Genomic DNA, 26,354 nt, shown 5'->3' with positions numbered 1-26,354 from the left:
TCCATCAGCACAGCCCTGTCCTGCTGCTGCTCTCCTCAGCTGGGGCACAGTGCAGGGCCAAGGGCTTGTCAGGAGCGAAGAGATCTCTGAGTGCTTTATTGAGAGACAAACTTGTACAATTAGGAGTGAATTCTCTGCTAGTTTAGATGGAGATTTGAGCAGTATTTTTCTGCTAACAAGAGAATTTTGTTCATCTCTTAATTTGAAGAACTCTTTTTTTTTCCATGAAGTCGCTTAGAGGGTCCTTCACTGTTCATCTAATGACACGTTCTAACAGCAGTGAAATGCAAGAAGCCAAAACTACCTTAACAAAAACGGTTCATTTAACTAAAAGAGGCAGACTGAGCAGCAGGTGGAAGGGTTAAACAAAAGGAAAAAAAAGATTATAAAAGTTTGTAGCTTTGGCTTCACTACAAATGGCTCTCTTGCAGACTTTATAGCATTAGTGTTGCTTTTCATAAACCTTGAAACCATTCATCCATTTAGAAAGATTAAATTGGTTAGTCATCCAAACCAGAAAACGTACACATCCATTTTGTCTGTTACCCAAAACCAGCTGAAGTATAAGAAATGCAATTGATGCCATTAAACTAAAGCACTGAGTATTAATGATGGCCTCAGCTGTGGTATTTACAGTTTGCCAGCTCTTGTGTTCCTGATAGTATATTCATCTGCTGCTGCTCGGGGACAGTCTGAGCAGAGCCTTTGAGTTGGAAAACATGAGTATAATATATGATGTGAGGGGCTCAGAGAAAACATCTTGGTATTAAAGTGGGGAAAATCCTACAAATGTTACAACTTTTGTTATTATTAGAAGGTCAAAGTTAAGAGGCACAAACTTCACTTAGGATATCCTAATATATTTATAATGGTCTGTTAAACAGTTTGCAAAGACAGGTTTGTTTGGATTTCCAGTTACAGATGAAGCTATTGCTATTTCAAGTTCTGTCACTTAAACAAGCCAGACAAAAATGGCCAGACTCTCCTAAAGCAGGAATTTGTAGAGGCACTTGGTCAGGAAGCAAGTTTATTATTACAAAATCTAATAAAAATTAGATTTAATTTAGCAGCATTTTTTCTTGATTAATATCAGGATTTCAGAAGTAACACTCTTTCCCAGAATTAAGAAAATTTGCAGTGATTACTTCAGAATATGAAGAAATTTAATTCTGCTGCTTTGAAATCTGTAAGATGTTCTCTCAAAGGCAGGGATTTACAGTGAGCTGGAAAAAACATGACATGTTTTTTAATTACTACATTTAGTGCCTTTAATCAGAGCATCCAGCTTGACAGCATTAAAACTGGGAAGCCAACTCTATCTGAGTTTCCAGTTCCATGCTGGAAATGCCAGCTCATTCCTGTAGGAAACAGGAATCAATATCACAAACTGGCCATCATTCAAAGCAGAGCAGTTTGCCAGCTGTTCTTCAGCACATGCCCGAGCCACCAGCAACTTGTGTGCAGCACAAGGAGGGACTCCAAATGAAATACCACAAACTTCCCTGACATTATTCCCAGGGAGTCCCAAAGTGCTGCTCCTGTCACTGCCCACAGTGCAGCCTCAGGGAGATGAGAGCACTTCCGGGAGTGCAGTGGATTTGGCATCAGACACTCCTTAGGATTAGTTTGCTTTTCTTTCTGAAACATTTCTGGTGGCAGAAAAGCAACAATCTTCCCCCCCCCCCCCCCCCCCCCCCAGCATTTGTCTTTTACTGCAGATACAAATGGCAAAAATACCAGGAGGGAGTGAGGTGATCTGAAAGAGCCAGAACCTCATAAATTGTGTGGGAAAGGCTGTCTTGCCTTTTCTCTAACTGATGGCATGCCAAGTTTATTTTACAGTATTTACAGTAAGATTTGTTTGTTTTGATACCCTTTGTAAGTTGTTAGGGAAAAAGCAAAAGAAAATCTCCAGGAAGTTTATAGTTTGTGATGAGCCAGAGCTCAGGCTTTAATTTGCTTTCTAGCCCTATACTTTTACTAGGAGTGTAATATATGAAGGGATATGAGATTGCAATTGGATGAGTTATTACTGGGCTGTTATTTATTTTCTCTGTATGAATTTGGTGCTTAAGAAAGACCTCAGAGCAGCACGCTAAGGAAGTGGAATTGTTGGTTCATTCCAAGAGCAGATACAGGAGGGGCAGGAACAACCCTGGTTTCTCCTCCCTGCGTCACTGCTCTGACCTTGGCACATCACAGGGAGCACAAGCAGCCTCTGCCTGTGTAGCTGAGGTGCAGCTGGATGACATGAGAGCAGATTGATCCATGATGGAGTGGTCCCTGTGTGGCTGTGCAGGCAGGGGATTGTCTGTGCTGAATTCCTGCCAGCTCCAGCACAGGCTTAGGAGGCAGAGCTCTGTCATGGGAGGAGCCCCAGCATCCTGCAGTACAGACACACAAAAAGTGGTGCCTGTTCTCAGGAATTAGGAAGAAGGAAGAGTTTTCTGGATGTACAACATCTCTCACTAGAGCATCCTGCCCTGAGTCTGTGGAGCAGGTCACCCACTGGGGTGGAAAGTCCTCCAGGCAGGTGCTGCTCTTGTGAGCTTGTTGCACTGGAGGAAGATAGGGGTGTTTGGCTTTAATGCTGAAGCCTCAATTGTTTGAAACAAACTTCTTTACACATTTTAGGGCCTTGGGTTATGGCAGGAGTTGAGAAATAGGAAACTAATGGTGTGGTTTTTTATGTGCCGTGACAAACAGCACAGCATGGTCTCACCTCTCCCTGAAACACGGGGTAGATGTGATGAATTTTCTCTCTGTGGTGGAAACATTCACTGTTTCCATTTTTGACTGTCTGGCATGAAGCATGATTGCCAAATGCTAGGAGCTGTCCCTATGGAGCTGGGGAGGGATTTTCCTGAGGGCAGACTGCCTTGCTGACCCCTTCCATCCCTGCTCCTGGAGCAGCCATTCTCCCCCTGGGCAGTTCCCTTAGCAGGGTGATGAACCCAAGAAGCACAACAGCTGTACAGACACAGCCTCCCCCTGTGCCAGTGTTGATGTGCTGTGTATGCCACTGAGCAGGAAAGAGCATTTTAGGGTCAGCAAGTGTCTTTGTGCAAAGTTGGTGCCAGGAGATGCTGGCACAACTCATCACTGTTTAGTTTACACCTGTCAGAAACAGGCAGCCTCTCAGCTCCTGTGTTTGGGTGAGTGTATTCATCATATTTAGCTTTTAAACGATATTCTTTTCATCTTCCCTGCACTTCACACCTATTAATTAATCCCACAGCACCCAGGGATTAATAGCCACACTTTACAGGGAAAAGCAGAAATGAACAAGAGGTCAAGTGGCTGGGCTGAGGTCATGGAAGCAGTTTTGTCTAAAGGACATTTGGTTCTGCAGAATTAAAGTGCTGTTAATTGATCTCCCCTTGGACGTCAGTCTCCATTTTGGAGGCAGGGTGTGTTTCGGGGGGGCAGTAAAATATGTTCACAGTGCTTTCTTCTCCCTAGGACTTGAAAGATGACCGGAGTGATGAAGAGGAGGAAGATTCTCTTACAGACACTGAAGAGGAGTCCACAAAGAGTGGCACCAAGAACAGCAGTGGGTCAAGCAAACACCTCCTGAGCAGCAGTCACCACTAGCCCTGTCCTGCCTCACCTCCTGCAGTGATTCCTGCTCTGGTTTCAGCCCAACCTACAGGACAGGATTTAAGTCAAAAGGCTTGTGAGAGACTGTGATTGATTTATTGTTGGCTACTGGGCCTGGAAAAAAGCCCAGTTTAGAGGGGAGGGAGAAATTGCGTAACATGACAAAATGTGTTAATGACCCACTTTCAGAATCGTTGTGGAGTGTGTGGAAAGATGTTGGGACACGCTGACTGACAGTGCTCCACAAGGGCAAAGCTCAAGAGAGTCAAGGAATTTAGTGTCCCGTTGATTCTAATGTTGTTTTTCAATCTGATATATTTCATCAAACAATTTAAATCACAGATGTTTTGTGGTAGGTAGGTAGTGTGAACTCCATTAGGAACCAGAATTACTCAATGTGGGAAAAATTTGATAGTGCTGTACAGTGACTGCCATTTTATCTTTACTTTTCAGTTTAAACCCTCATCAAAATGGGTATTTTTCTGACTTATGTTTCATTTCCTGGAGGCCAGGGGAAGCGAACATGGAGGAATTCAAATTACTTGTCTGTGAAGGGTTGGCTTCAGTGTAGAAATATAGCCTTTCTCTGAAGTGATAGATAGCTGAAATATTGTGTCAAGGAAGTCACTGTTGAAACACCAAAACTCAGCCCCAATTCTCCACTGAGCTCCAGGCTTCTCAAATGTCTTTCAGTCATTTTGGCCCAGTGTTAGAACAGAAGGTGCAGAAGGGAGAGAAGAGGGGAAATGGAAATTGGGGAAAAAACACCCTCTGCTCCTCACTCATCTTCAGACCAGAAAGTTAATGCCAAATCTCATCCATTCCCTTCTTGTGACCTTGTCTCACAGCTTTGGATGCTGCCTTCTCTGGAGTGAGGCCACCAAGCTCTGATTTGTGGTTCTGGAGTGTTCACTGCAGGTACCTGGGCACTGGGGAGAATAGGACTGGCACAGGATGTCACACTGTCACTGCTGGGGGTTCTTTGATACCAGGATCTGTATTTCCATCTCTGCTCTTTTATAAAATGGGGAATCACATCAGCTAGACCCAAACGTGGATGTATGTGACTTCAGCCACAGGCTGTTCATGCTGCAACCAGTGGGTGACAGCTCCTCTTACCCAAAGTGCCTCTATCCTAAATCTGCACCTCTATTCTGACACAAGTGGGGCTGCAGCAGCATTTTCATGGGGCTCTCCATGGAGAGCAGCATTTTCAGTTCTGGGGCCCTCCATGGAGAGCACAGGCCTTGTAAACAGGGTGGTGCCAGTCCCATTTCCCTCTGCATTAGCTCACAGGGTCATAAAGGATTTGTGTCATAAGTTTGGGAGGCGAGAGGCTCTGCATGTGGTTCTACAGTAGCTGAGATCATCTGGGGAGCTAAATCCAGTAGTTTGATGGAGGCCAGGGGACCACTCCTAGAGCAGCCTCAGTCAGAGCGGTCGGGTCAGAGCGGCTCCGTTCCCCTCCGGCAGGAATTGGTGACCTACAGGAAGTGTTACAGGACTGACTTGTTTTCCCAAGGTTTCCTTGGCAAGTGGGATGTAATTCAGTGACTGAACCATTGAAAGAATGGGAAATGTTTGGGATCTCAGATATGAAGAAAGAAGTTGGTTTCATGCAGTTACAAGAAGCTGTAGGAGGGCTTTGGTACAGAGGCTTTTTTTACAGTGTCTACGTTTTTACTTGTACTTTGACTATTTTGGACCCAAATGTTCATGTTTTACCACAAAGGGAATTGCACCGAGGAAGGAGCATGGGCTACAGCTTCTGAGGAGGAAGGGAGATGTGTGGTGCTGGAAAAGGACCCCTCTCCTGGTGCTTGTGGTTCAGTGGTGCCACTTGGGCTGAGTGGGCAGGACCCTGTGAGCAGCCTTTGGCCACCAGTGCCCTTCCTGCACGGATGAGGAGAACACCTTAAATACTGCAGGGGGGAAGTATGGGGAGTTTCAGCACTGATGGCAACATGTAAAGCAACTGGAGAGTTTGGCAGGGGCACAGTTGTTGTTATCAGGGCCCGTTTATTGCCTGCGTGAAAAACACTTTCCTAACAAAACGTGGAAATCCGGCGTCTTGGAGGATTTACACTTCCTTGAGAGAGACAACAGCACTTTCTTCAGGATCTAACGGGCTTTTGGGAGGTGGCCAGGGTATTATCATTTGGTTTTGGTGCCAGAAGCTTTCCTCCTATGACTAGGAAAGGAATTTAGGAAAGGAAACACAAAGGATGATGTTGTCACAGGAATGAGCCTCTGAACAACTACTGATTTTTAAACTGGAATTTATAGTCTCCTTGAGGCCAAAACTTTGCCTTTCCTACTCAGGACAAGTCTCCCACTGAAGCCAATTAATTCTATTGGAGTCTTGCCTAGGAGAAATTTTGGACTGCAGTTATCCAACCTAATTGAAAGAACTGTTGTTCTAAGTTGATGTGAAACTGGGATCTTAGAGGAAGAACAAAAGGTAGATAAATACACTCAGGTATAAAATTTGAGGGAAATTTTGGGTGAGTGCAGAAGAATATGGAAGAAAGTAGCATCCTGTAGGTGAAGTCTGGGCACAGTAAGCAACTAAGTAACATTGCAGGGGGATGGGTGGAAGGCAGGCAGGCCATGGAGGGCCCTTTCCAGGGATTACTGTCATGGACAACCAAGGGGATTAGACCTAAAAATTCTGAATGTAAACCACTAGGTCCTGGTAATAAATACCCACAGCACAGAAAGAAGTAGGAATGGGCTGTCAGAGTGTCCTCTGTCAACATCAGATTGGTCATTCCTGGAGTTATGTGCATTTAATTTCCCCCTTTCTACTGATGGAAACTCAGAAACAAGAAGCTGAGGTCATGGAGGCACAATTTCTGCTAAAAAATTTATGTCATGTGCTTCAAGATTTTCAGTCTATTCAATGCAATGCAATGAAGATTCACCATTTTTATAATCTTGTTGTACAAAGAGTCTCAAAGAGCAAGTGCAGAACAACCCACAACTGTGGGTGTGTGTGGGAGCACAGATAGACTCTAACATTTTCTTTTTACCATTTCACACAGTGTGTCCTGGTTCAATGAGTTGACACTGTGCATCTGGCTTTGCTGTGCCACTTTGACTGTGCCACATATTTCTGATAGAGCTCTAGACTGCAAATCACACCTTAGTCCATAAGATGCAGGGGAAACTCTTCTGTTCAGTTTAATTTCTCTGGATTTAGTTCAGGTGTTCCTGTCCGTGTGTACTCTGCTTCCTCCATACTTGTGTCATACTTAGATTTACCAGCCTGCTCTGGATTGGGTTTACACATCTCCTTTACTCCACAGAACTCATTTTGGCTATTCATGTTATTTGGTGTAATTATATTTTTTTTTTTTTGTTCTTAAAGCCACTGACTTTGGTAAGTTGAAATACACACTACAAATAAATATTTTTTAAAAAGAGGTGTCTAGGTAAGGATTTCCTTGTTTTCACTGTCTTGCAGTGTCCTCCTCTCTGCTTTCCATTCCCTCCAAGCTTTTCAATGGGAGCATCGTTAGTTCAGGAAATAATTCCTTACTCTTCCAAGGTTTTCTGTTGCCTGGAAAAAGCTGGATGACCCACAATCTTCACAAGACCTAACAGCAATGTCTGTATATGAACTTGTGTTTTTCTGAACAATTAACAAGTGGAGAGGAAGCAAAATTAATGGGGGCATCACCCATCCTTTGTATTATCCAAGGTCTATGCTTTGATTAAAGTGCTTGTGAGTGCTCCTGAGTACACCAGGAATGTTACACCTGCTTGTTTTTCCACCCAGCTGGGTTTTGAGGTGCACAGTAGGGTTGCCTAGGAAGTTCTGTGTGTTAGGACTGAGATGGTACTGCCCAGCAGGTTGTTGTGGCATCATCAGTGGTTCATCACCAGCACCTGTGAGACAGCTCAGCCATGGATCTTCAGCTAGCAAAAGCAGGAAACTCTACAGAAAACAAGGGAGTTGTGCTCATTTGTCTCAACTGAAAAACTGCTCCATATTTCTCCTTTCCATTTCTGCCTCCCTGGTTGGGAAGATTGCAGAGGTTCTGACTTATCATCTCCTCCCATGGGCAATCAAACAGAAGGGAAGGTGTTTCAGCCCAAATAATGAACTCTAGCAGAACACTTTGGTTTTATTAGCTGGTTTTTTTTTTAAGCTTATGAGTAAGAATAAAGTAGATGGAAAACAAACCAAGCAGGGCTGTGTGAGTTTTGGCTACAAACAACTTGCAAACTGTGAAGAATAAAAAAAAAAAGTTGCTGAATTTGGAAGAAAAACACCATCTCCACAGGCACTTCCCCCAGCTGTGGGTTTGAAGAGCAGCAATCACCAGGAATGACAGTCCATGCTGAGCCCACGGATGCAGCCCAGGTGTGAGAGCTCCAGAGCAGGTCCAGGGCTGCCCCAGAGCTGGGAACCTCTGGTGTGGATCCACACATGAGCCACGAATGTACCTGGGAGCTGATTTCACCCCAAATCACTGGAAATGATTAATCCTGGTTCCCTGGCAGTTTGATGGGCTCCCTCCAAGGAAAAGGAGGTGATCAAAGCAGTGTGATCTCTACCCAGGCTGGCTACAGAAAGCTTCAAGAGGGGCTCTGAGAGGTTGTTGGACTGGAGAACACTCTCTGGGGCTACCTGAAGTTTCTGCTGTAATAGAAGACAAGGCTGAAAGCACAGGCCCAACCTTTAACACACGAATCTGCAAACACAAAGTCATAACAACCCACACAGGATAATGTTGTTGATGTTCCAATAGTCTCAAGATTTATGAAAATAGCTTCTATTTACTCAGCTGGAGTGAGCCCTATTCTTCTGAGTTTTGTTACCCCATAAAGCATTCAGAGGAGACCCCATAATCATTTCAAAGTCAGAAACATTAAGTGGAATAACAAGTATAAACCCTCTCCACATTGACTTTGAAGTGCAAGAAGCATGGCCTTGTAGCCATGGAGCTCTGTTTTGAGCTGGGTGGGAAGAAACAGGTCCCAGGCCGTTGTTTCAGGTGGTGAAAAGTCCATATTTTTCCTACCACAAAAGAAGCTGGTCTAAAAGAAGTTAAGTTGAGCAGGGAAGTAAGTGATTAAATTTCCACTGAAATTCACAGGAGTTTTTCCCATGATGCTGGTGAGAATTAGACCCAGATCTCTTGTGACCAGTTACAACAAGGACAGTGTGGCACTGCAGTCTCAAACCATCGGGCACAGCCCCAGGGTTTCCTCTTCCTATAGCCCAGGGCAAAATCCTCCCTGGAAAATTAGTATTTCTGTTTGCAGGACACACCTGAGCACAGCTCTGCCTCTTCCCAAGCTGGGCATGTATCCTTTCAAAGACATTTCTGGCAAAGCAGTCCTACCCTTTTCAAGGCAGAATCCTCACTTTGGCGAGCATTCTGCATCCTGTCCCCTGCCTGCTCAGGATCTGAGCAATGCCTGGGCTCCCCTGCCCACAATTCAATGCCAAGTTTACCAGGGAGAGGTGAAATAGGAGCTGTGGTTGTCACAAGTGCCTCAGCATGTGGGTGCAGCTGGAGAGAGAAGGGAGCAGAAATGGCTGGGACAACACAGCAACGGCTTAAACACAGAACTGACATCACCAAGAATCACAAAGCAGAGCAGGAACAATCTTAGGAGGAACAAGTCCCAGGAGAAGGAGGAGGAAAAAGACAGCAGTTCTGTATCCTGGGGATCAGCATTCTGAGCAGCAGCAGCCAGCATTGCCTGGACTCAGAGATGAACTCTGCAGCCAGGACAGCTCCTTCTCCCCGAGCACTGGTGGCTTCGTGCTGAGCCCAGCCAGAGTTCCCAGGGCAGGAGCGAAGCAGGAGGATCTGGGAAAAGCTCCTTCACAAAGTTCCCAGTATGAGAGTGAGGGGACTGGGCTGGGGCTGGGCCAGGGCAGCCACGGGTAGAGTCCAGCAGACCTGCAGCTCTGGCAACCACTCCACCTTCACCTCCAGTTGCTGGGCGAGCCTGACTCCCCATTGGACCTCAGAGCTGGTTTTGTGCTTTTCCTGGCTGGCTGGAAATCCCAGGAGTCCTAGAGGAGCTTCTGGAAGATGTGTGTGTTTGCTTTCTACAACAAAGAGCGGGAGACAGCTCCAAAAGGCCTTCCTACTGCACCTCTGGGTAAGTGTCTCGGTTGTTATGGGCTGTAGACAGAACAGGAGAAATCCTAGGATTTCATAAGAATCTGTGGGAAGCAGGAGCTAAATCTTATCAGGTTGTACTAAATCTTATCAGGCCGTGCAAATCCTACCTAGCTCCTTTGCTGATTTAAAGGAGGAATTATTCAGCAACCAAAGAACGTCTCATACATTTCCCCATTGCAAGGGCAGCGAGGTCAGGTAGTGATTGTGTGTTTGCAGCTTTTTTTATCCCTTTGGGTCCTGCAGGGATGAGCAGAGCACAGGACTTGGTAGCAATGCCCCATTTGGCCTAAGGGTAGGACTGTTCTGTAACCCTGACTATTCTGCAGGGCATGCACAGCATTCAGTGAACTGGAGAGTTGCTTCCCTCTGGTTCTGGCTGCAGCTGCCTTTGGAGAGCCCAGCGCTGCCGGACCTGCTGCGGTGAGAGCGCCCCGGCCCCTCCCGTGCCACCCCTGTCGGTGACCTGGTCATTGCTGCGAGGCCCCACGAGGTGGCAATAGCAGGACACGGCTCCCGTCGGGACACGGCTCCGTGGAGCGCTGCTCTCCGTCTTTTCGCCCCTGAAAACAGATCGCGTTGAACATGCAAACTTCATGCAGCCCGTATTTGCACTTGATCGGTCTCTGACTGTGAAACAGGTGTCGGGTAAAAAATCGCTAACTTTTACTGAGGTTGAGTGTTTGATGCCAGTCCAGAGGCCCCATGTGCTGGTGTCCCAAGGGCTGGCATCTGCCTGGCTGTCACCGTTGGCCCTTTCCCTAAAGGTGCAGCAGTGTCCTGCTGTCTCTCCTGGTACCAGAGCTGTACCTGGTGTATCTGGGGTAGGGCTGGAGCAGAAAGGATGTTAAATCTGCTCTGACACTGCTTTACTGCCTGTCATTTATCATACTGTCTCTTTAACCTACATATTTTTCAAGCCACAGGGTTTGTGGCTAGTGGTAAGTGAAGTCCTGTTCTCATCTAGATCCTTAATGTCTGTAATGCAAATATGGAGGATAAATCTCTCAGAATAATGGGGGTTACACTGCTATTCTAATGATGCCATTCTGAGGGTGCCATTCCACCTCAGGAGACAGGCTCTCCATCTCAAGCATGATGTGCACACTCTCACACTCCCCACGGGTGTCAGCAGGAAAAAAGGACCTGTTGGTCCAAACAAGATGCTTTAATCCCATTTGGCACAACCCTCGTGGTCAGGCTGTGCTCAGCTCTGAGAGCTGGGATCTGGTTTGCTTTGATAGCAGGATGAAAACTTTCCATGAGCTCTCTCAATAACTGTGGGTGGACAGGAGGTGTTTGGATGCTGTGGGTGACAACCTCCGTGGTTCCCAGCTGACCCCAGCTCTTCCCTGGGATTCACTCAGAGCCAGGAGACAGCTGGGTTTGACTTGCCTGTCCCTGAGGGTTGGAGCTTTGGGGTTGCCTGCAGGGGTCTCTCCATGCAGGGTTTCCATGGGCTGGTGCCCTCCATCCCAGCTCACAGAAGGGGCTGGGGCGTGCTCCCTGCCAGCAGGTTCACTGACACTCACCTCCCCTCTTTTCCTGTGTGTGTCCAGCCCAGAATTCCTGACAGCCAGCAGTTTAAACAGTCCTAGAGTGACACTGATGTTTTGATGTTATGAACAAACGCTTGCAGCCAAGCCAAAGTCAATTGCCAGCTCTGTTGGGAGAGGGGATCCAGCAGCAGAGGAACATCTCAATTCTGTTCCTTGTTCACTGTATGACCTTGCAAAAAAATGACAATATTGGCCCCAAATGGACTGGGATGAGGTATTGGTGGCTGTTGCTGATTAGGAGCAGGATGTGTTTCAGACTCCAGGCGTGTTGCTCCCTCCAGACCTCGCACTGACCCTCATGTTAGTGGCTCTGAGCACTGTGCTGACGTGGGCACTGGGGTTTCCTCTCTGGCTGTGGAGGAAAAGGCAGCCCTTGCCATCCCTTAGAGGAGTGTGAGGGGAACAGCACCTGCCAAAGTGCACAGGGCTACAGATGTGGCCCTGCAATGGTCACAGCACATCCTGCCCACCCTGCTCCTTTATCCCCTGAGGACAAACATGCTTTCACTGCTTTCAATGAGCTCCACAGCCTGGAGATGCAAACTTTCACCCGGTCCAGGCTCCAGCAGCCATCCATGCAGATGGATGAAGTGCCCTGTGCATCCCCTTGGCATCACCTCTTCCAAGCCATGCACCACCTTCTTGGATTACAAATCTCTCCCTCTGGCTCCTTGTCTCCTGCTGCAAGGAACAGGCAGAGAAGGAGAAGCCTTATATGAAATATTCAGTTTGGGGGAATGATCCTCATCCAAGGCAGGTGTTGGACACAAAGGGAGATGATTGAGAGGAGATGGGGAACACCAGATGTGGGATATTGCTGGTGCCAAGGAGGTGGCACCTGCATGAAGGGCTTTGCCATTGTCAGCTCCAAGCATTCAGAGCTTCTGCCTCCACACACACACACACAAAAAGAATCAATAGCATCATTTTTGAGAAAGGATTATCTTAAATAATCCCATGGTTAGAAACTTTTCTGATTTGCTCCTGGGCAAAAACCCTCCAGGCCTCTCCTAGCTCACTTTCCCAGCCTGTCAGGAGGTCAAACATGGAGTTAAATGAGAAATCAATCTCATGATTGCAGGAGCCAAGGTCCAGAGAGGAAAAACCCAAACAAACCATAAATCATAACAAAAGAAAATGCCAGCTATTCCCAGGTTCCTGATAACATCATCAGAGGTGGCAACACTGGACTCCATAAAAAGCCTGGCTGAACTTTAGGGTCAAACAGGGCAGCTCTTTGCTTTGTCCGTTTGTCCCCGCATGCCTGGGGAGTGATGCGTGGCTGACCCAGCGATGGTATCTGTGCATGGCCTCCCATCCCAGCCTGACCTGCACCACTCCTGTCTGTCTGTCTGTCTGTCTGTCTGAAAACCCCAGCATGGCCTGCCTGGAGGTGGTGGAGCACTTTCCTTTCTGATTTCTCTACACAAAGTGCTTGCTGCCTGCCCGGGGGGAGCAGATTCTCCCAGCACCCTGCAGTTGTGTTGCTCAGCTGGGAGTATGTTCTTGTATATTCCTGGCTTTTCTCACCTGCTGTGGCCTGTGTGCAGTTATTTTCTGGTCCTGACACTGTTGCAAACTGATCCCTGCAAATCTGCACCAAAGTTACCCTGGAAGGTTTTGCACAGACAGCCGTAGCACCGGGGTGGGAATGGAGCCAGATGTGAAGCAACCTGGAATTTCAGGAGTCCATTCCTCAGCCTCTATCCCACAGGAATATTTTTTTTCTAATTTCTCAGTATTCTATGGAAGAGGGTTTTTCCCCATTGCAGCTGGGTGAAGCTGGGAGCCCCCTGGAGACAGGCAGGGGGAAAGTGTTTGCAGGGAAGATCTTCAGGGAAAACTCCATGTGATGCACTCACTGTGAGACAGACACAGCTCAGCCAAAGCAAACTCCCTGTGACAAAAGGGACCCTCTGTCAGCCTGTGGATAAAGTCCCTGCCAGGAGAAGGACAGCTCTCCTGCCATGGTCCCAGCTGAATTGGAGCAGGCTGTGTGCTCCCCTGAGGACACAGGTGCTGGTGGCTCAGCTCTGTCCCTGGACACCTCCAGGGTCACTGTCACTTTTCTTTCTGCTCTGCTGTTCCCAGGAGCTCATGAACAGACTGTCCATTTCGAGCCACACTTGAGAGAGGTGTCCCAGAGGGAGATTTTCTCTTGCAGGCTTGGGAGAATTCAGGCTGCTGTAAGGAGAAACCTCCTAAGTGCCTCTGCTGAGGCTGCATGAACAGTACTGGATGCTGGTGACTCCACTTAGAATCGTTTAGGCTGAAAAAGACTTTAAAGATGGTTGAGACCACCTGTAAGAAGTGAGTCCAACGTGAAGCAGCACAGCCTGAAACAGCCTCCACCAAAGAGCTTTAATTGAACCTCTGGCTCAGTGTGTAAAGCCAGTCTGTAAGAAAACCACTGTTGGCACCTCTGGAACTACTTGTGCTTATTTGGCTGATGATTTGAAGTTACAAAGGAGCTTTTGTTGGTCCCTACTTGTCACTAACTGTCTCTGGCCTCTTTGGGGGGTCATTTGCACAGGTAACAGCAGCACCTGCCAGGTCCGTGCCCAGGCAGCCTGGCCAAGCTCTGCAGCCCCCGGAGGGGAGGAAATTCCCGATTCCCGAAGGCTGCAGAGAGGGGAGGAGCTGCGGGGAGAGCAGGAAAAGCATCGGAGTGTCCCGGCAGGAGAGCAGCACCTGTGAGGTCGGGGAGAGGACCAGGACAGGAAGGGTTTGGAGAAGGGAGAAGGCTGAGCAGTGGCCAAGTTAACCCTTCCCATGCTGGCATTTTCCAGGCGGCGAGCCAAGTGGCTGCTCGGGAAGATGGATATAACACATGTCTGCAGTCTCCAAAGGGTTATTAACTCTGCAATAATGGCCATGAAACTTGGCTTCCTCGATGTACATTTAAAATTGAAGAAAAAAACCCTACCCCAACACCAGTTTCAGAGGGGGAGAGGGCTTGTTTCCTAGGAACTGCAGGGCCAAATCCACCTCTGTGATGGTGAGAGGAGAAACCCCCCCTTCCCCACGGGCTGGGAGCAGGGGAGCAATGCAACCACCACAACAGCACCACAGCCCCCTCCTGCCACACACCCCTTATCCTTATCAGAAACAACTTCAAGGCATTTCTGAAAAGTCCGTGGTGTTCAATTAATGCATCTCACTGGAACTTTGGGATTTGGATTCAAGAGAACCACCAGTGCTGCTCCTAAGACAGATTTCTCTCTTGTTGTGTGGGTACTGCTGTGGGGCTTGTCTCTTACTCCTGGCTCCAGCCCTTGGCAACACTGAGGCCTGCCTGGGATATTGCCCCTGTCCTGGGGTTTGCAGCCTCTTGGGCTCCTGTCCAAATGCTCTGGAAGTCTGGGATGCTCCATTGGGATTATCCCTACTCCAGTGTAGTCTGTGCCAGCCAGCCCAGCCACTGAGCAAGTCCTTCCATGCAGTAAGTTACAGACTTCTCTTTATTGGTGCCTCTCTTCCCCCACACTATTAAATTTATTCTTTCTCTGTATTGTTATTATTTTTCTGGCAGAGGACTTTGGGAGGTGGGAGAAAGGATCTACTAAAAAGTTAAACAAATCTAAGCCCCCACGTCAAACCCTTTCGAGGCAGCAGCTCCAGTCCCTTAGCAAATGAAGTCAGCTGGTGGTCTGGGTTTAAACGTGGCTGTTGAGGGCTCAGGCCAGGTTTGGCAGCTCACAAATCAAATTGCCTCGTGGCTCTCGGGAGCAGAGGATTGCCACGGGTGAGGAGCTGTGGGGGAGCTCTGCCCCACTCTGTGCCAGCCAGGGCCTGGCCTTGGAGGGAGGCACTGGAATCGTTGGTTCACAGCAGGTCAGGAGGGAAATTCAGGCTCTGAGGTTTTGTTTTCTGTGTTATGTTACACTATTGACAGAGAGCAAGGCAGCCCCAAACTGAGATTTTGTCTCACTTGAATGGGTCTGGGCCAGTCCCTTTACTTTGGTAAATTCTTATTAGGAGCAGAGAGAGCCCTGAAAGAGAGAGTGGGAAACACAGAGCTATTAAAACTCATCTGATCTCATGTTAATAAAGAGTTTGAGCCACAGATCTTGGCTTACTCTGATTTTGCCTGCTGGGAGCTGCTTGCAGGTCCCCAGTTTGGCTCTTGCTGCTGACCACAGGTAACATCCTGCAGGTGCCACCCCACTGGAGGGATGAGGGGCATCCCTGAGGCCACAGCAGGAGGTGGGACATGCTCTTGTGTCCGTGAGGTGCTGCAGAGGCCCTGTGCAGGGCAGGGCTTTCTGAGGTGCTACACCAGCCCATGGTGAGTCATGGGGTGTCCCTTGGTGCCTGGGAAAAGCACAGCCAGCAGGGTGAAGAGCTGGCAGCAGCTCCAAGGTTCTGACTCTCAAACAGCCTCTCTCCTTGTACAGGAGCAGCTCACCAAGAAAATGTGGCTTTTGCTGCCTGTTCAATGCCTGGAAGAAAGAGAATGGTGTTAACGCGCTCATGTCTCTCACCAGTCCTTTTCCCAGCTCCAAACACTTTTTTCTCAGCACTCCCCCAGTGCCTGCCCTCCCCGGGATGAGCATCCAAACCTAATTCCACTTGTTTGTGACTCAGAGCCATTCCTGCTGTCAGTGCGGCTCCTCCGGACAATTCTTGTGGAAGTGCTGCAGGGAGATCTGCCGGAGTCATTCACACTCTTTTATGGCTCTTCCTTTGAATTCTTCTACAATTTCAGCAACAAAGCTGCAGATTTTTGCAGAAGTTTAAACTCTAGGACACTGCTCTGCTGGGCCACCACAATTTAAAGCTGCTAACAGGTTGGGTCTTGACTGCTTTCCATGACTCAACCATGCCAGGAGCACAGGATCCCATCCAAAGCCCACCAAACACAGCAGAACCTTTCTGCTCTTGGAAATCACCCTACTGCTTCCAACAGCCCCTGTCCAAACTGAGTTTTCCCGATCCTTGCACAGCTGAGGACACACTGGATGTGGCCCAGCCAGGTGGGAAGGAACTCCAGTGGCTGCAGGACCTCAGTGAAAATGGGAATTGGTAGCAAAAATCAATTTTTATATCTCTTTATGCACTTGTTTCTTATTTTCATCCATGCAATGAGTGCTTCAGGAGTATGTGGGATCATTGCCCAAAATCTCTGTGTGTCCATATACTGTGGTCTGGGATGAGCCTGTTTGAGCAGGGAGCTTTGACCAGATGTCCCTCTGTGGTGCCTTCCAACCTCACCCATTCTATGATAGCGCCAACTTTATTTTTTCCTGGTCTTCCAAGCCCTGGTACCGGTCCTGTGGTTGGCGCTTGGAAAGGAATGGGTGACTCTCAAGCGAGTTGCCGTAATCGTGTCTAAATTCAATAAATGCTGAGGAAGGGGAGAGGAAGGAAACACGACGGGGCTGCCCAGCGGCGGGATGCCGCCCCTCAGACGCCCTGACCCGGCCGGGATGTCCCTGGCGGCTCCGCGGCTCCCTCAGGGCCCGGCCCGGGGCAGGAGAGGGCGCCCCCCACCGGCCGCCCGCTCCCACGTGCGTTCCCCCCTCGCGGCGCGCAGCCAATGGGGGAGCGGGGGGCGTGTCCCGGTGGCCGCCGCCGCCAATGGGCGCGCGGAGCCGCGGCGGGGGGCGTGGCCGGGCGCGCGCCGCGGCGATCCCCGGTGCCGAGGGCGGGCAGGGCGCACTCGGGCCCCGCTCCCGTCGCTGCGCTGCGCGCTCGGCCCCGCCGCCGCACTACCATGTTTGACGGCTGCCTCCTGCCCCTCGTCGTGCCCTGCCTGCTGCTCTGCGGACTGGACGCCGGCACAGGTAGCGCTCCCTGCCGCCCCGGCTCCCCTTCCCCGGCGGCGCTGACAGGGTCCGGTCCAGGGCGGCAGCGTGCGGGCGCGGAGCGCAGGGCACGCACCGCATCCCCTGCGTGGCTACGGTCCCAGCCCGCGGGATGATTTGCTCCAGGCTTTTGTATTTTCTTTTCCTGTCCTCTCGCTGCTGCTGTAGCGTTCCATGTGGAAAGCTGCTGACTGTCCTTGGCTGCTGCTGCGGCTCGCTCTGCTTTTCCCCTTCTCCCTGCAGATTTTTATTGGGGTTGGTGAAATGCGATGCTTGTGTCTGAGCTATATATATATATATATATATTTAATGATACAAGTAGCTTTAGCGTTTGCCCTATTCCTCTCTTCCCTGCACGCTTCTGTCTCTAATATATGTGTATATAGAGAGAAATAAATCGCCGTGCTCCGCTGGCTCCATTGTCTGCGCAGCCCGTTCACGGTTTCCAGCGCGGGGCTGTCTGCGCTGAAACCCGAGCGCGGGGCTGTCCCGGGGAGCGGGGGGTGCCGCAGCCCCCGGCCGCCCCGTCGGGCCGCGGCTCCGGGGTGCGAGCGCCTGAGCCTCTCTCCTTCTCGCCTGCAGCTGGCGGAGCGGAGCTGGAAGTGGTGATCCCGGAGCGAGTGCCGCTGGAGAAGATCCACCTGCTGCCGCCCGGAGGGGATCGCGGCGGCCCCCGGCGCCGGCGGGCAGCGGCGGAGCAGCCGGAGGAGGAGGCTGTGCTGCTCCGCCTGCCCGCCGCCGGCGCCGAGCTCTACCTGCACCTCCGCCGCGACCTGCGCTTCCTGGCCCGGGGCTTCGCGGTGGAGCGGCGGCGCGGGGAGGCGCGGCGGCCCCCGCGGGAGCGGCTCTGCTTCTACTCGGGACACGCGCTGAACCGCAGCGACTCCTTCGCCTCCCTCAGCACCTGCGCCGGGCTGGTACTGCCATCCCACCCCTCTCCTCCCCTCCCCTCAGGGCCGGTGCTGCCATCCCGGCCCGCTCCCCACCTCAGGGCCAGTGCTGCCATCCCGGCCCGCTCCCCCCCTCAGGGCCGGTGCTGCCATCCCGGCCCGCTCCCCCCCTCAGGGCCGGTGCTGCCATCCCGGCCCGGTCTCCCCCTCAGGCCGGGTACTGCCAGCCTCATGAGGCAGGATGCTGGTGCTTCACGTGCCCTCAGGGAGGTGACTCTCCTGTCCCCTTGCCTCACTGTCCCCTCAGCTCCCGGGCCCTGCCGATCACCGCCGCTGTCCCATGGTTGGGTGTTCTGCGCACCCTGGCTCTCCCTGTGGAGCTGTCTCAGCCATCCCTGAGGGGCTCAGGCCCTCAGTTCCATTGTGGGTGGGTGGCAGAACCTAAGGGTGCTATAGAGGAGCATCCTGATGGAGGGAACATCTTGTGTCATTGTCCCCAGCCATGGGGCAGGTGGCTGTGTCCCACTGGGGTGATTTGGTGCCATCCTGGCTTGATGCTGTGGCAGCTGTGCAGCTGACTCTTCCCAGGCTCCTGCTGGTGGTGTTGGGGTGTTCACTGGGAGCTGTGGTCAGGGAGCAGCCAGTGCCCCGGCATGGTCACAGGAACATCCCACTCAGGGGGGCTTTCCCCACCCAAGTTTCAGGATTTCTCTGCCCGAGGCTGTAGTGTGTCAGGTGTCTGCAGGGCCTGGCTCTCCTCTGAGCATCCCAGTAGGAGCAGGTGATCTTGTGTGGGACGGAAAGTTTCTCTGTGTTGGAGACTGAGATGCTTAAGACGTTGAGTAGTTTGCAATTATTGTTGATAACTTTTAAAGTACTTCAGGAAGTCAGCGGGGCATTAGGCAGTGATTCCCAGCAGATGGTCCTGGGAGGTGTGCCTGTCAGAACAGACCTGATGGTGGAGATTTATCCTTAAACCGTAGTGAGGAGCAGTTCATGCTCTGCCCTCGGGGCTCCAGCCTTCGTTCCGGAGCCATTTGAGGGCGCTGTGCCTCAGGATTAAAAAAACCCCAGCAAACAGAGATGCTGAGGTCTGAGTGGCACTGGAAGTTGAGCTGAGTTCCACCGAGGGCAGCTTAAAACTAATATCTCTAGTTCAAGCCTTAAATCACTAACAGCTCTACGCTCTTGCCACCAGGCATGTTTTGTTAATCTTGCTGGGCTTCCAAAGCTGGAAAGCACAAACAAACAGAGGAGAAACCTTTAAAAAAAGAGGAATGTAGTTGTAGGCACAGTATTAACTGCCTGAGATCAGGGAATGGAGGAGGGGGTGATAAAGCTTGGCAAAATTCCCAGTAGGAAAGCTGAAAAAGAGACAAGACTAGTTAGTCTTAGCTCACTACTCAGCAAAAGTGAACAGCAATATTGCAGTACCTGTTTGGATCATGGCAATTCTAAGCAGTGGCTAAATTGACATAACTGGGCTGGATCAACGTGGGATCAGTGTGAAAGCTGCTGGTTTGTGCCAAAGCCCCTTGTGTTAGTGACAGTGCTGGTAAAGCTCTGCTTGCCTTTGCCTGTGCACCTGGTCCTGGCAGTGCTGAGAGTGCTGTGGGCAGATGTGTTGAGAGAGAGATGTTTCTGCATGTTGGGATATTCCTTTCCTGTTAGAGGAATCCATTCATCCTCTTCATTCAGATAATCACCAGGAATGGGAAAGGGCTAAAAGCAGGTGCATGGTACATTTGAGTGAGTTAAAGTTAAAACACCCTTGTAAGCTCAAAACTGGAGAACAGAAAACTTCAGTGTCTTGAGGATTAGCCTGAACTTAAGATGGATGAAACTAAACTTAAGATGAACCTCATTAATTATTGAAATGGTTTCATTGAAATAATCCATACCACCATGAAGATGAACCTTCTTATTTTAGCTGAGTGGACCATTTTGGTTTCTTAAGTCTGTCTTTAAACATGAAACATCTCACATTTTAGGCTGTTCTCAGTGTTTACACATCCTTTTGCAGTGGCCACACTAAACCAGCATACCTGTAGTGGAAGCTGTCTAATGTAGTGGTAAGATGTTTTCTGGAATCAGAGGAATCAAAAGCTTGCCCCAAATTGTCTAGGAAGTCTTTAATGTGCTATGAGTAGACCTGAGAGCAGGTGACTCTAGAGCCTAAAATTTTTTGCCTTCTAATCTGGCAATTTTAAAATACTAAGACCATCACTTAAAAAAAATATTTTATTTTCACATTGCTTCCTTGAGCCCTGTTTGCTGCAGGAAGAATAAGGCTTTGCTCTGAGCAGCAGCTTCACAGGTGGGACGTGGGCCAGACCTGCTGGGCTAGAGGAAAGACCTGGGTAGTGGAAACCTTGCAGCCTGTTTGTCCTGGCATTTGTCTTGTGAGCAGTTCTAGTGCTGCAGTGGGGGGTTTCCTGAAAATTCCAGCAGGGGAATGCTCATTGGACTCTAACTGGGTGATCAGGACATCTCCTTCAGGAAAGCTGCTTGCCAAGAGGTAGAGTGGGCAGTAATGCTGTGTCCTGATCTCCAGCTGGCTCAGGCCTTGCTGTAATCATATTCTCAGCCATGCCATAAATCATACCAAAAGTGATAGAAAATGATCAGGGCGAGCGCAGTTCTAGTAAAAACAAAATCCCTGACACAGTGGCACGAAAGCTGAGCTGCAGCCAGGCTGAGCAATTGCTTCCTGGTGATGGTCTCAGATTCCCAGTGTGGCATCTGAAGGTTGGGGTCTGGTTTTCAAGCTCTGCTGGCAGATGCTGCTGTTAACCTGTGTGTGGCTGCTGCAGCTCCTGCTTTGGCAAGGGTGGCCGTGCTCTCGGAGCTCTGTGAGCTCAGAGTGAGGCAAAAACTGCCCAAGGTCTCACCATTGAGCTACAGCTAAAGTGCCTGGTGTGAGGATGCTCCAGCCCTCCTGCTCCTCGTGACAAGCTGGGAATTCAGCCTAGCAGAGGCACAGGGTTCCTGGAAAGCGCTGCTGCCTTCCCCTTGGCAGCACCGGCCTCTGGGGAGTGCAGCTGTGCCAGCACTTGGATTCTGGCCACAGCTCAGGGCTGCCCTGCCCTTCCCTGCTGCTGGGCACTCACAGGCAGCTCTGCAGCTCTGAGACCAGCACTAGAAGACAGCAGCCAGTACAGGAACTTGGTTTTTTGGAAAGTTCCAGCTTTGTAAGGCCACAGTTGAGTCACTGTCACGTGCTGAAGTGCTGGACTGCAGCATCAGCTCCTTAGAGCAGGTGTAGGCTTTTCATACTTGTACCTGCATTTTGGAAACAGTTACAGTTTTAAGAGGGTTGTGAGTCCATGTCAAAATAAGCATTATAATTAGAAATGAAACGAAACTCTTGAGAACTGTTCAGCAACCAGAAGGTGACAATCACTGGGATGCATTTAGAGGCAGAGGTTTGATTCTAAATAACTTCTCTTCCATTTTAAAATCCAGAGTCTTTGATCTGGGGTTCAGGATTGCTCTTTGTCCTGTCTCTATATAAGGTGGCATGTTCTTCTCAGTTGAATTAAGAGAAGAGTTTGTGCCTCCCTCCTGTTCAGGCTGGTTCATGGAGTTCTTCTGGAGGAGAGGAACAAGGATGCAGAAGAGGCCGCAGTCTGTCAGGGTTGGGTGTTAGGGGAGAGTGAGTGATGAAGATGAGCACTTACTTCCCTGGTGGCTCATCCTGTGCCACGGGTACCTTAGGCTGGTGAATTGCCAGTTTCACTGCAGAGGGAGCTGGTGCCTGGTTCAGAGCAGGTGCTGCAGCTCAGGGAGCTCCATCCCTGGCCAGGGAGGTGTTTTCTGCGTGCAGCAGGGCGGTGCTGCCCTTCAGGTGACTCAGGAGCCTCTGCTGCTGTGGGAAGCAGGGCAGAGCAGGCGTGTGGGGATTAAAGATGATACAATTTCCCCTGAGGAAACCTTCAGCTCCACTGAACTCTCCTGTCTGGGAGAGGAGCTGTCTGGCATTCATCCATAGCTGGGCCACGAGCTGAAAAGTTAAACCTCTTAAAGTTACTGTGCTGGGTTTCCTTGTGCTGGGATTTTATTTCCTCTTCCACAGTGGACAAGAGGGAGAAGATGTTGGGGTATCCTTGTCTAGCAGAGTTGGAGGCCAGGGCAGATATTCCTGGGTATGTTCTGCTCTGAGAACTGAGTGTAAACCTGAAATGACTCTGGAACAAGACTTAATTTAAAGCTCTTCTTTTCAATTTGCTTGAATTGCACTTTTAAATAATAACCAAGCAAAGCTGAAACATGGTTAATAAGGGTGGGACTAAAACCCACATGAAGTTTATTAAACTGTATTTGTGGGTTGTTTTGTTCTTCGCTTTAAACATTAACTTCCTTTTAACTTTGAGGAAATGGTTAAACAACGATTTACAGCGTAACAGTTGAGAAATTGAGAAGGGGATGGAATTTGTCAGATGTTTAAATCTGTTCTCTTTTCAGCATGTTCTATGTATGTAACTAATGAACACTTAGGAGCAAGAGAAAAAATCTGTTAAAGATTCAGCATTTCACAGATCTCCTTCAAAGATGTTGTGAAAATAAAAAGGGCTGGAAAAACAGTGTAACTGTTGGAGAGTATTAACATGTGGGAAGGTCGAGAACCATGTGCAGAGAGCACTGAGAATTTGGATCCCTGTTCTGAGCAAGCCCTGGAGCTGCAGTAGCTCCAGCAGCACTACCAGGGCACAGGGACAGAGCCAAGGAGGCAGGATGGAGTCACACGAAGGCTGTGCTGACACTGTCATTCCAGTGTGAGGACCTTCCTCCTTTCCCTGCTGTCATTTAGCCCAAGAAAAGCTCCACTAGAAGATGATTTGTAGCAGAGGAGTAGTACAAGAGTAGATGACAGAGTGAGCAGGCTGCTTGAGTGACCCCTGTGTGTGTGAAACCCTGGATAAGAGCACATGTGAATGTTCTGGTGGTGAGCAATGTTGAGCTGACTCCTAAAATAAGGATGTGAAATATCCTTAATGTGAAAGATCTTGCCACTGTTAGGCACAGTGGTGAGTGGGGCTGTAGTGGCAAGTGTGGATTACTGTTTGTTTTAATCAGCTTGTCAGTTTGCCTGCCTTTGGGGGCTGAAATCATTCAGCCTTTCCTGTTAGCAGAGCTGCAGGGCTCTGTCAGCTGCATGGTCTGGCCATACCAAGTGTAAAATTAATGCAGATGGTGGTGAACTCCTGCACTCCTCTGAATTTTTGGGTTCCTGTGTCTCAGTGGGGTTGGGCAGCAGCTGCTTTTCCCAAAATTCGTCTGTCCCAGGATCTGGCACAGCAGCAGGTCCTGGACTCCCACAGGGAGAGAAGGATGGGAGGGAGTATCCCAGCTTTTGATGTGCATTTCCCCAGGCAAATGGGAACTGGCAGATCCAAAGCATTTCACTTAACTGGAATGATTTCCTGAGATGTGGGAAAAGTAGCTCTGAGGGTTACATGGTCTTCTCTTTCACTTCCTTATCTTCAGGATCCAAAGCCTCCTGCAGTCCCTCAACTCAGACAAGAGAAGAAAAGCCCAGAGCCTTTGTCCAGGGCTGATGTCTGATGCTGGGATTAGCACAGGGCAGGACCTTCAGGATTTGAGGGATGCAAATGAGGAATGCATTTCTTATGGAAAAAGCAAAATAATGACCTGACTATTCAAGTTGCAGGATCCAAAAGATCTCCTCTGGGCCAGCAGTTTGGGGACTCTTCAGAGTCCAACTGGCGAGTCTGGGGAAATTTTAAACATTTTTAACTCGCTAGGGATGCTTTACAGGCCTGATCCTGCAAACCCTTCCTGTTTGAAACTCTGTTGTCTTTTCAGATTGAGCTTGAGATGCTTCCCAAAGTATTCCAGGGTGAAGACTCATGGCTCTTTCTTTCCATAGGTTTCACAATTCCACAGCAAATGTGAAACATAAGTCTTTTCCAATGGTTTAAATTATTTTCACTCTTGATGCCAAAAAATTGGGATAATGTCGGGTGGTGATGAAACTGACTTCTTCTTACATACTTTTGGCACCAGCTGAAATGGTTGGCAGTCTGTCAGGAGTTCTGGTGTGGCTTTTAGTACCATGGCACCAGATTTACAACCCTTCTTCTAAATAATTAAAACCTATATTAAAAAAGGGGGCTGGGGCTACCTCCCAGTTGGAAGATTGGAACAAGGAGGGGAAGTAGTGGAGAACATCGTAAAGGAGGCTGGAAGAACAAGTCACCAGGGCTTTTGCTGTCTCTGGAGCAACTCTGACAAAGCCCAGCTTGTGATTTAAGTGAAAAGGCAGCCCTTTGGACACTCCAGGGCAGAGGGGGTCTTGTAAACTGGTGAGCATTCTGTAGGGCCTAGGAACAATGTTGGGTTTTCTCTGTATGTAGGAAGTGCCAAGGCATTTTATCCTTGAGCAGTTCCCCTCCCCAAAGAGCAAGGTCTCTTTTGGAAGGCCCCCAAAGAGGTGTCTCTTGTCTCCTCAGAGACAGGGCACTGATTGTCTCTGCTGTGCTTTGCAGCCATGCCCAGTGGAGACACCAACTTTTACAGTTTTCTTTTTGTCCAAGCTCTCTTTGGAAGTCAGTGACCCCTCCTGAGACACCCTGAATGCTGTTCAGTTCATTCTCCTCCTCAAAGGAGGACAGCTCTCATTTCTGCTACAGAAATTCCTCTTGCTGGAAATACTGGGCCAAGGGGATTTCCTGGGTGTACGTGAGGACCGGATTTGGCAGGGAGGTGTGGAAATGTGCAATATACAGTATGTGTGTAATGTATATTATAAATCATATTAGTACAGTCAGCTGTTGAACATACAGCATTTGGAAGTACGTGCAGAGCATTTCTTTGGAGAGTTGCCTGGCTGGCACAGAGCGTGGGGAGGGGGGACCAGAAAAGTCTGGCCTCTCTTTTTATGTACAGGATGGGTCTTGGAGCTCTCTGGAAGCACCTTTACCTCTCAGGTGCACAGTCCTGGCAGACCAGATGAGCCCTTCTGGTGTTAACAGAAGTTAAATCAGACCTCAAGACTTCTCTCAAGGGGGAGGTACAGGGCAGAGCTGTGTTTTGAGCCTTTTAATTGCAATATAAATAATCACTGGATTAGTGCAATGAAAAGTAAGAGCTCCTCATTGTAAATACCCACTTTGTGCAACATGTTACAGCCTCGGTGTTGATTACTAAACCTGGAGGCTTTGTTAAGTTTTAAGGTGATAACTTAGCTTTCACTCTCTTCTTTTCATGCCAGAAAAGGAGTGGAAAAAGCATAAAAGAACCTTAAAAGCTCTGGGTTGTGAGCAGAGGAGGGCTCTCCTGGGGCAGAAGCTGGCTTCCAAAGGTGTTCTTGCCAGCCCTGCTGTAAGGTCTGGACTTGGTGCAAGGAAGGCAGGGATTTAGTGCTCTGACCTGGACCCTATGGAGTTATTTAGGCAGGGTCTTTGCCTTCCTAGTGTCACTTATTCCAGGAATGGTGGAAAATCCTGAAACTGGGGCAGTACAACAGTCCATTCCTGACTTCACCTCTGAAACCCAACCCGTGGCCTGCAGGGAGAGCAGAGCTGACTGTGTGGCCTTTATTGTAGTAAGGAAGAGGTATTTGGTCCCAAAAAATGCAGTGTGGCTCTGCAAATCACACTTGCATCAGTTCACTCAGTGTTCCTTGTGAGGGTGGTACCCACAGGGGCCTCCTGTGTGCAGGCAGTGTCACCTCTGTGCTCTGAGACAGTAAATGCCATTCAATAGCAGGGCAGTCCTGGCAGCTGGAGAGGTGATTTTGAAGGGATTTCTGTTAACAGGGTTTATTTTTTCATGTGAGCTGAGCATCTTGTAAAACACACACATTTGTGGGGCTGTGTCTGGAGGGAGGGGAGGAAGGGAAAGCAAAAGTGTTGACAGGAATCCCCACCTTTCCTTTGTACAGTGCTTTGTTTCTAAATAGTGCTCAGTGATATAAAAAATAACCAAGAGAAGCAGATGAAGTTCTTTATTCTGTATTACACAGGCTGAACACAACCATAATCCCATCATTTCCTCACACTGCAAATCATTGCAGTGAATGACCTGGGTTTCAGACTGGGCTGGATAGACAAGGCTTGGGCACCAAACTGATGGGGTTTTTTTGTTCTGTTTTGTGCACAGGTTGGCTACATCCAGCTTGGATCAGAGCAGCTGCTGATCCAACCTGTGAACGCATCTGAGAGCTCCTTCAGTGGGAAGGAACATTTCATCAGGCGGACGCGATCCACCAAGCCCGGCCACTCCTCCAGGCCCCAGGGCCCTGAGGAGCACTGCAAGGTTGTGGCAGGTGAGCTTGGAGTGGTTCCAGAGAGCAGCCATGGGAATTCTGCTTGGATTTTGTGATTCTGG

General features: G+C 49.3%; 2 protein-coding genes across 2 annotated transcripts in view; both read left to right on the top strand.

Annotated features, from left to right (window-relative positions):
• CERS3 (ceramide synthase 3) overlaps positions 1 to 7,025 on the top strand; it is a 43,698-nt gene extending 36,673 nt beyond the window's left edge. Inside the window, exon 12 of the mRNA XM_036389853.2 lies at positions 3,463 to 7,025. Coding sequence (XP_036245746.2) covers positions 3,463 to 3,594 — 132 coding nt within the window. The 3' untranslated portion in view covers positions 3,595 to 7,025. The remainder of the gene's footprint in view (positions 1 to 3,462) is intronic.
• A 9,986-nt stretch (positions 7,026 to 17,011) lies between these two features.
• ADAMTS17 (ADAM metallopeptidase with thrombospondin type 1 motif 17) overlaps positions 17,012 to 26,354 on the top strand; it is a 155,989-nt gene continuing 146,646 nt past the window's right edge. Inside the window, exons 1-3 of the mRNA XM_036389977.1 lie at positions 17,012 to 17,091; positions 17,695 to 18,029; positions 26,127 to 26,292. Coding sequence (XP_036245870.1) covers positions 17,022 to 17,091; positions 17,695 to 18,029; positions 26,127 to 26,292 — 571 coding nt within the window. The 5' untranslated portion in view covers positions 17,012 to 17,021. The remainder of the gene's footprint in view (positions 17,092 to 17,694; positions 18,030 to 26,126; positions 26,293 to 26,354) is intronic.

This window comes from Molothrus ater, chromosome 13, assembly GCF_012460135.2.
Source record: "Molothrus ater isolate BHLD 08-10-18 breed brown headed cowbird chromosome 13, BPBGC_Mater_1.1, whole genome shotgun sequence".
NCBI lineage: Eukaryota > Metazoa > Chordata > Aves > Passeriformes > Icteridae > Molothrus > Molothrus ater.
Note: the sequence above shows the minus strand (reverse complement) of the source record. Positions and strands in the feature narration are given on the sequence as shown.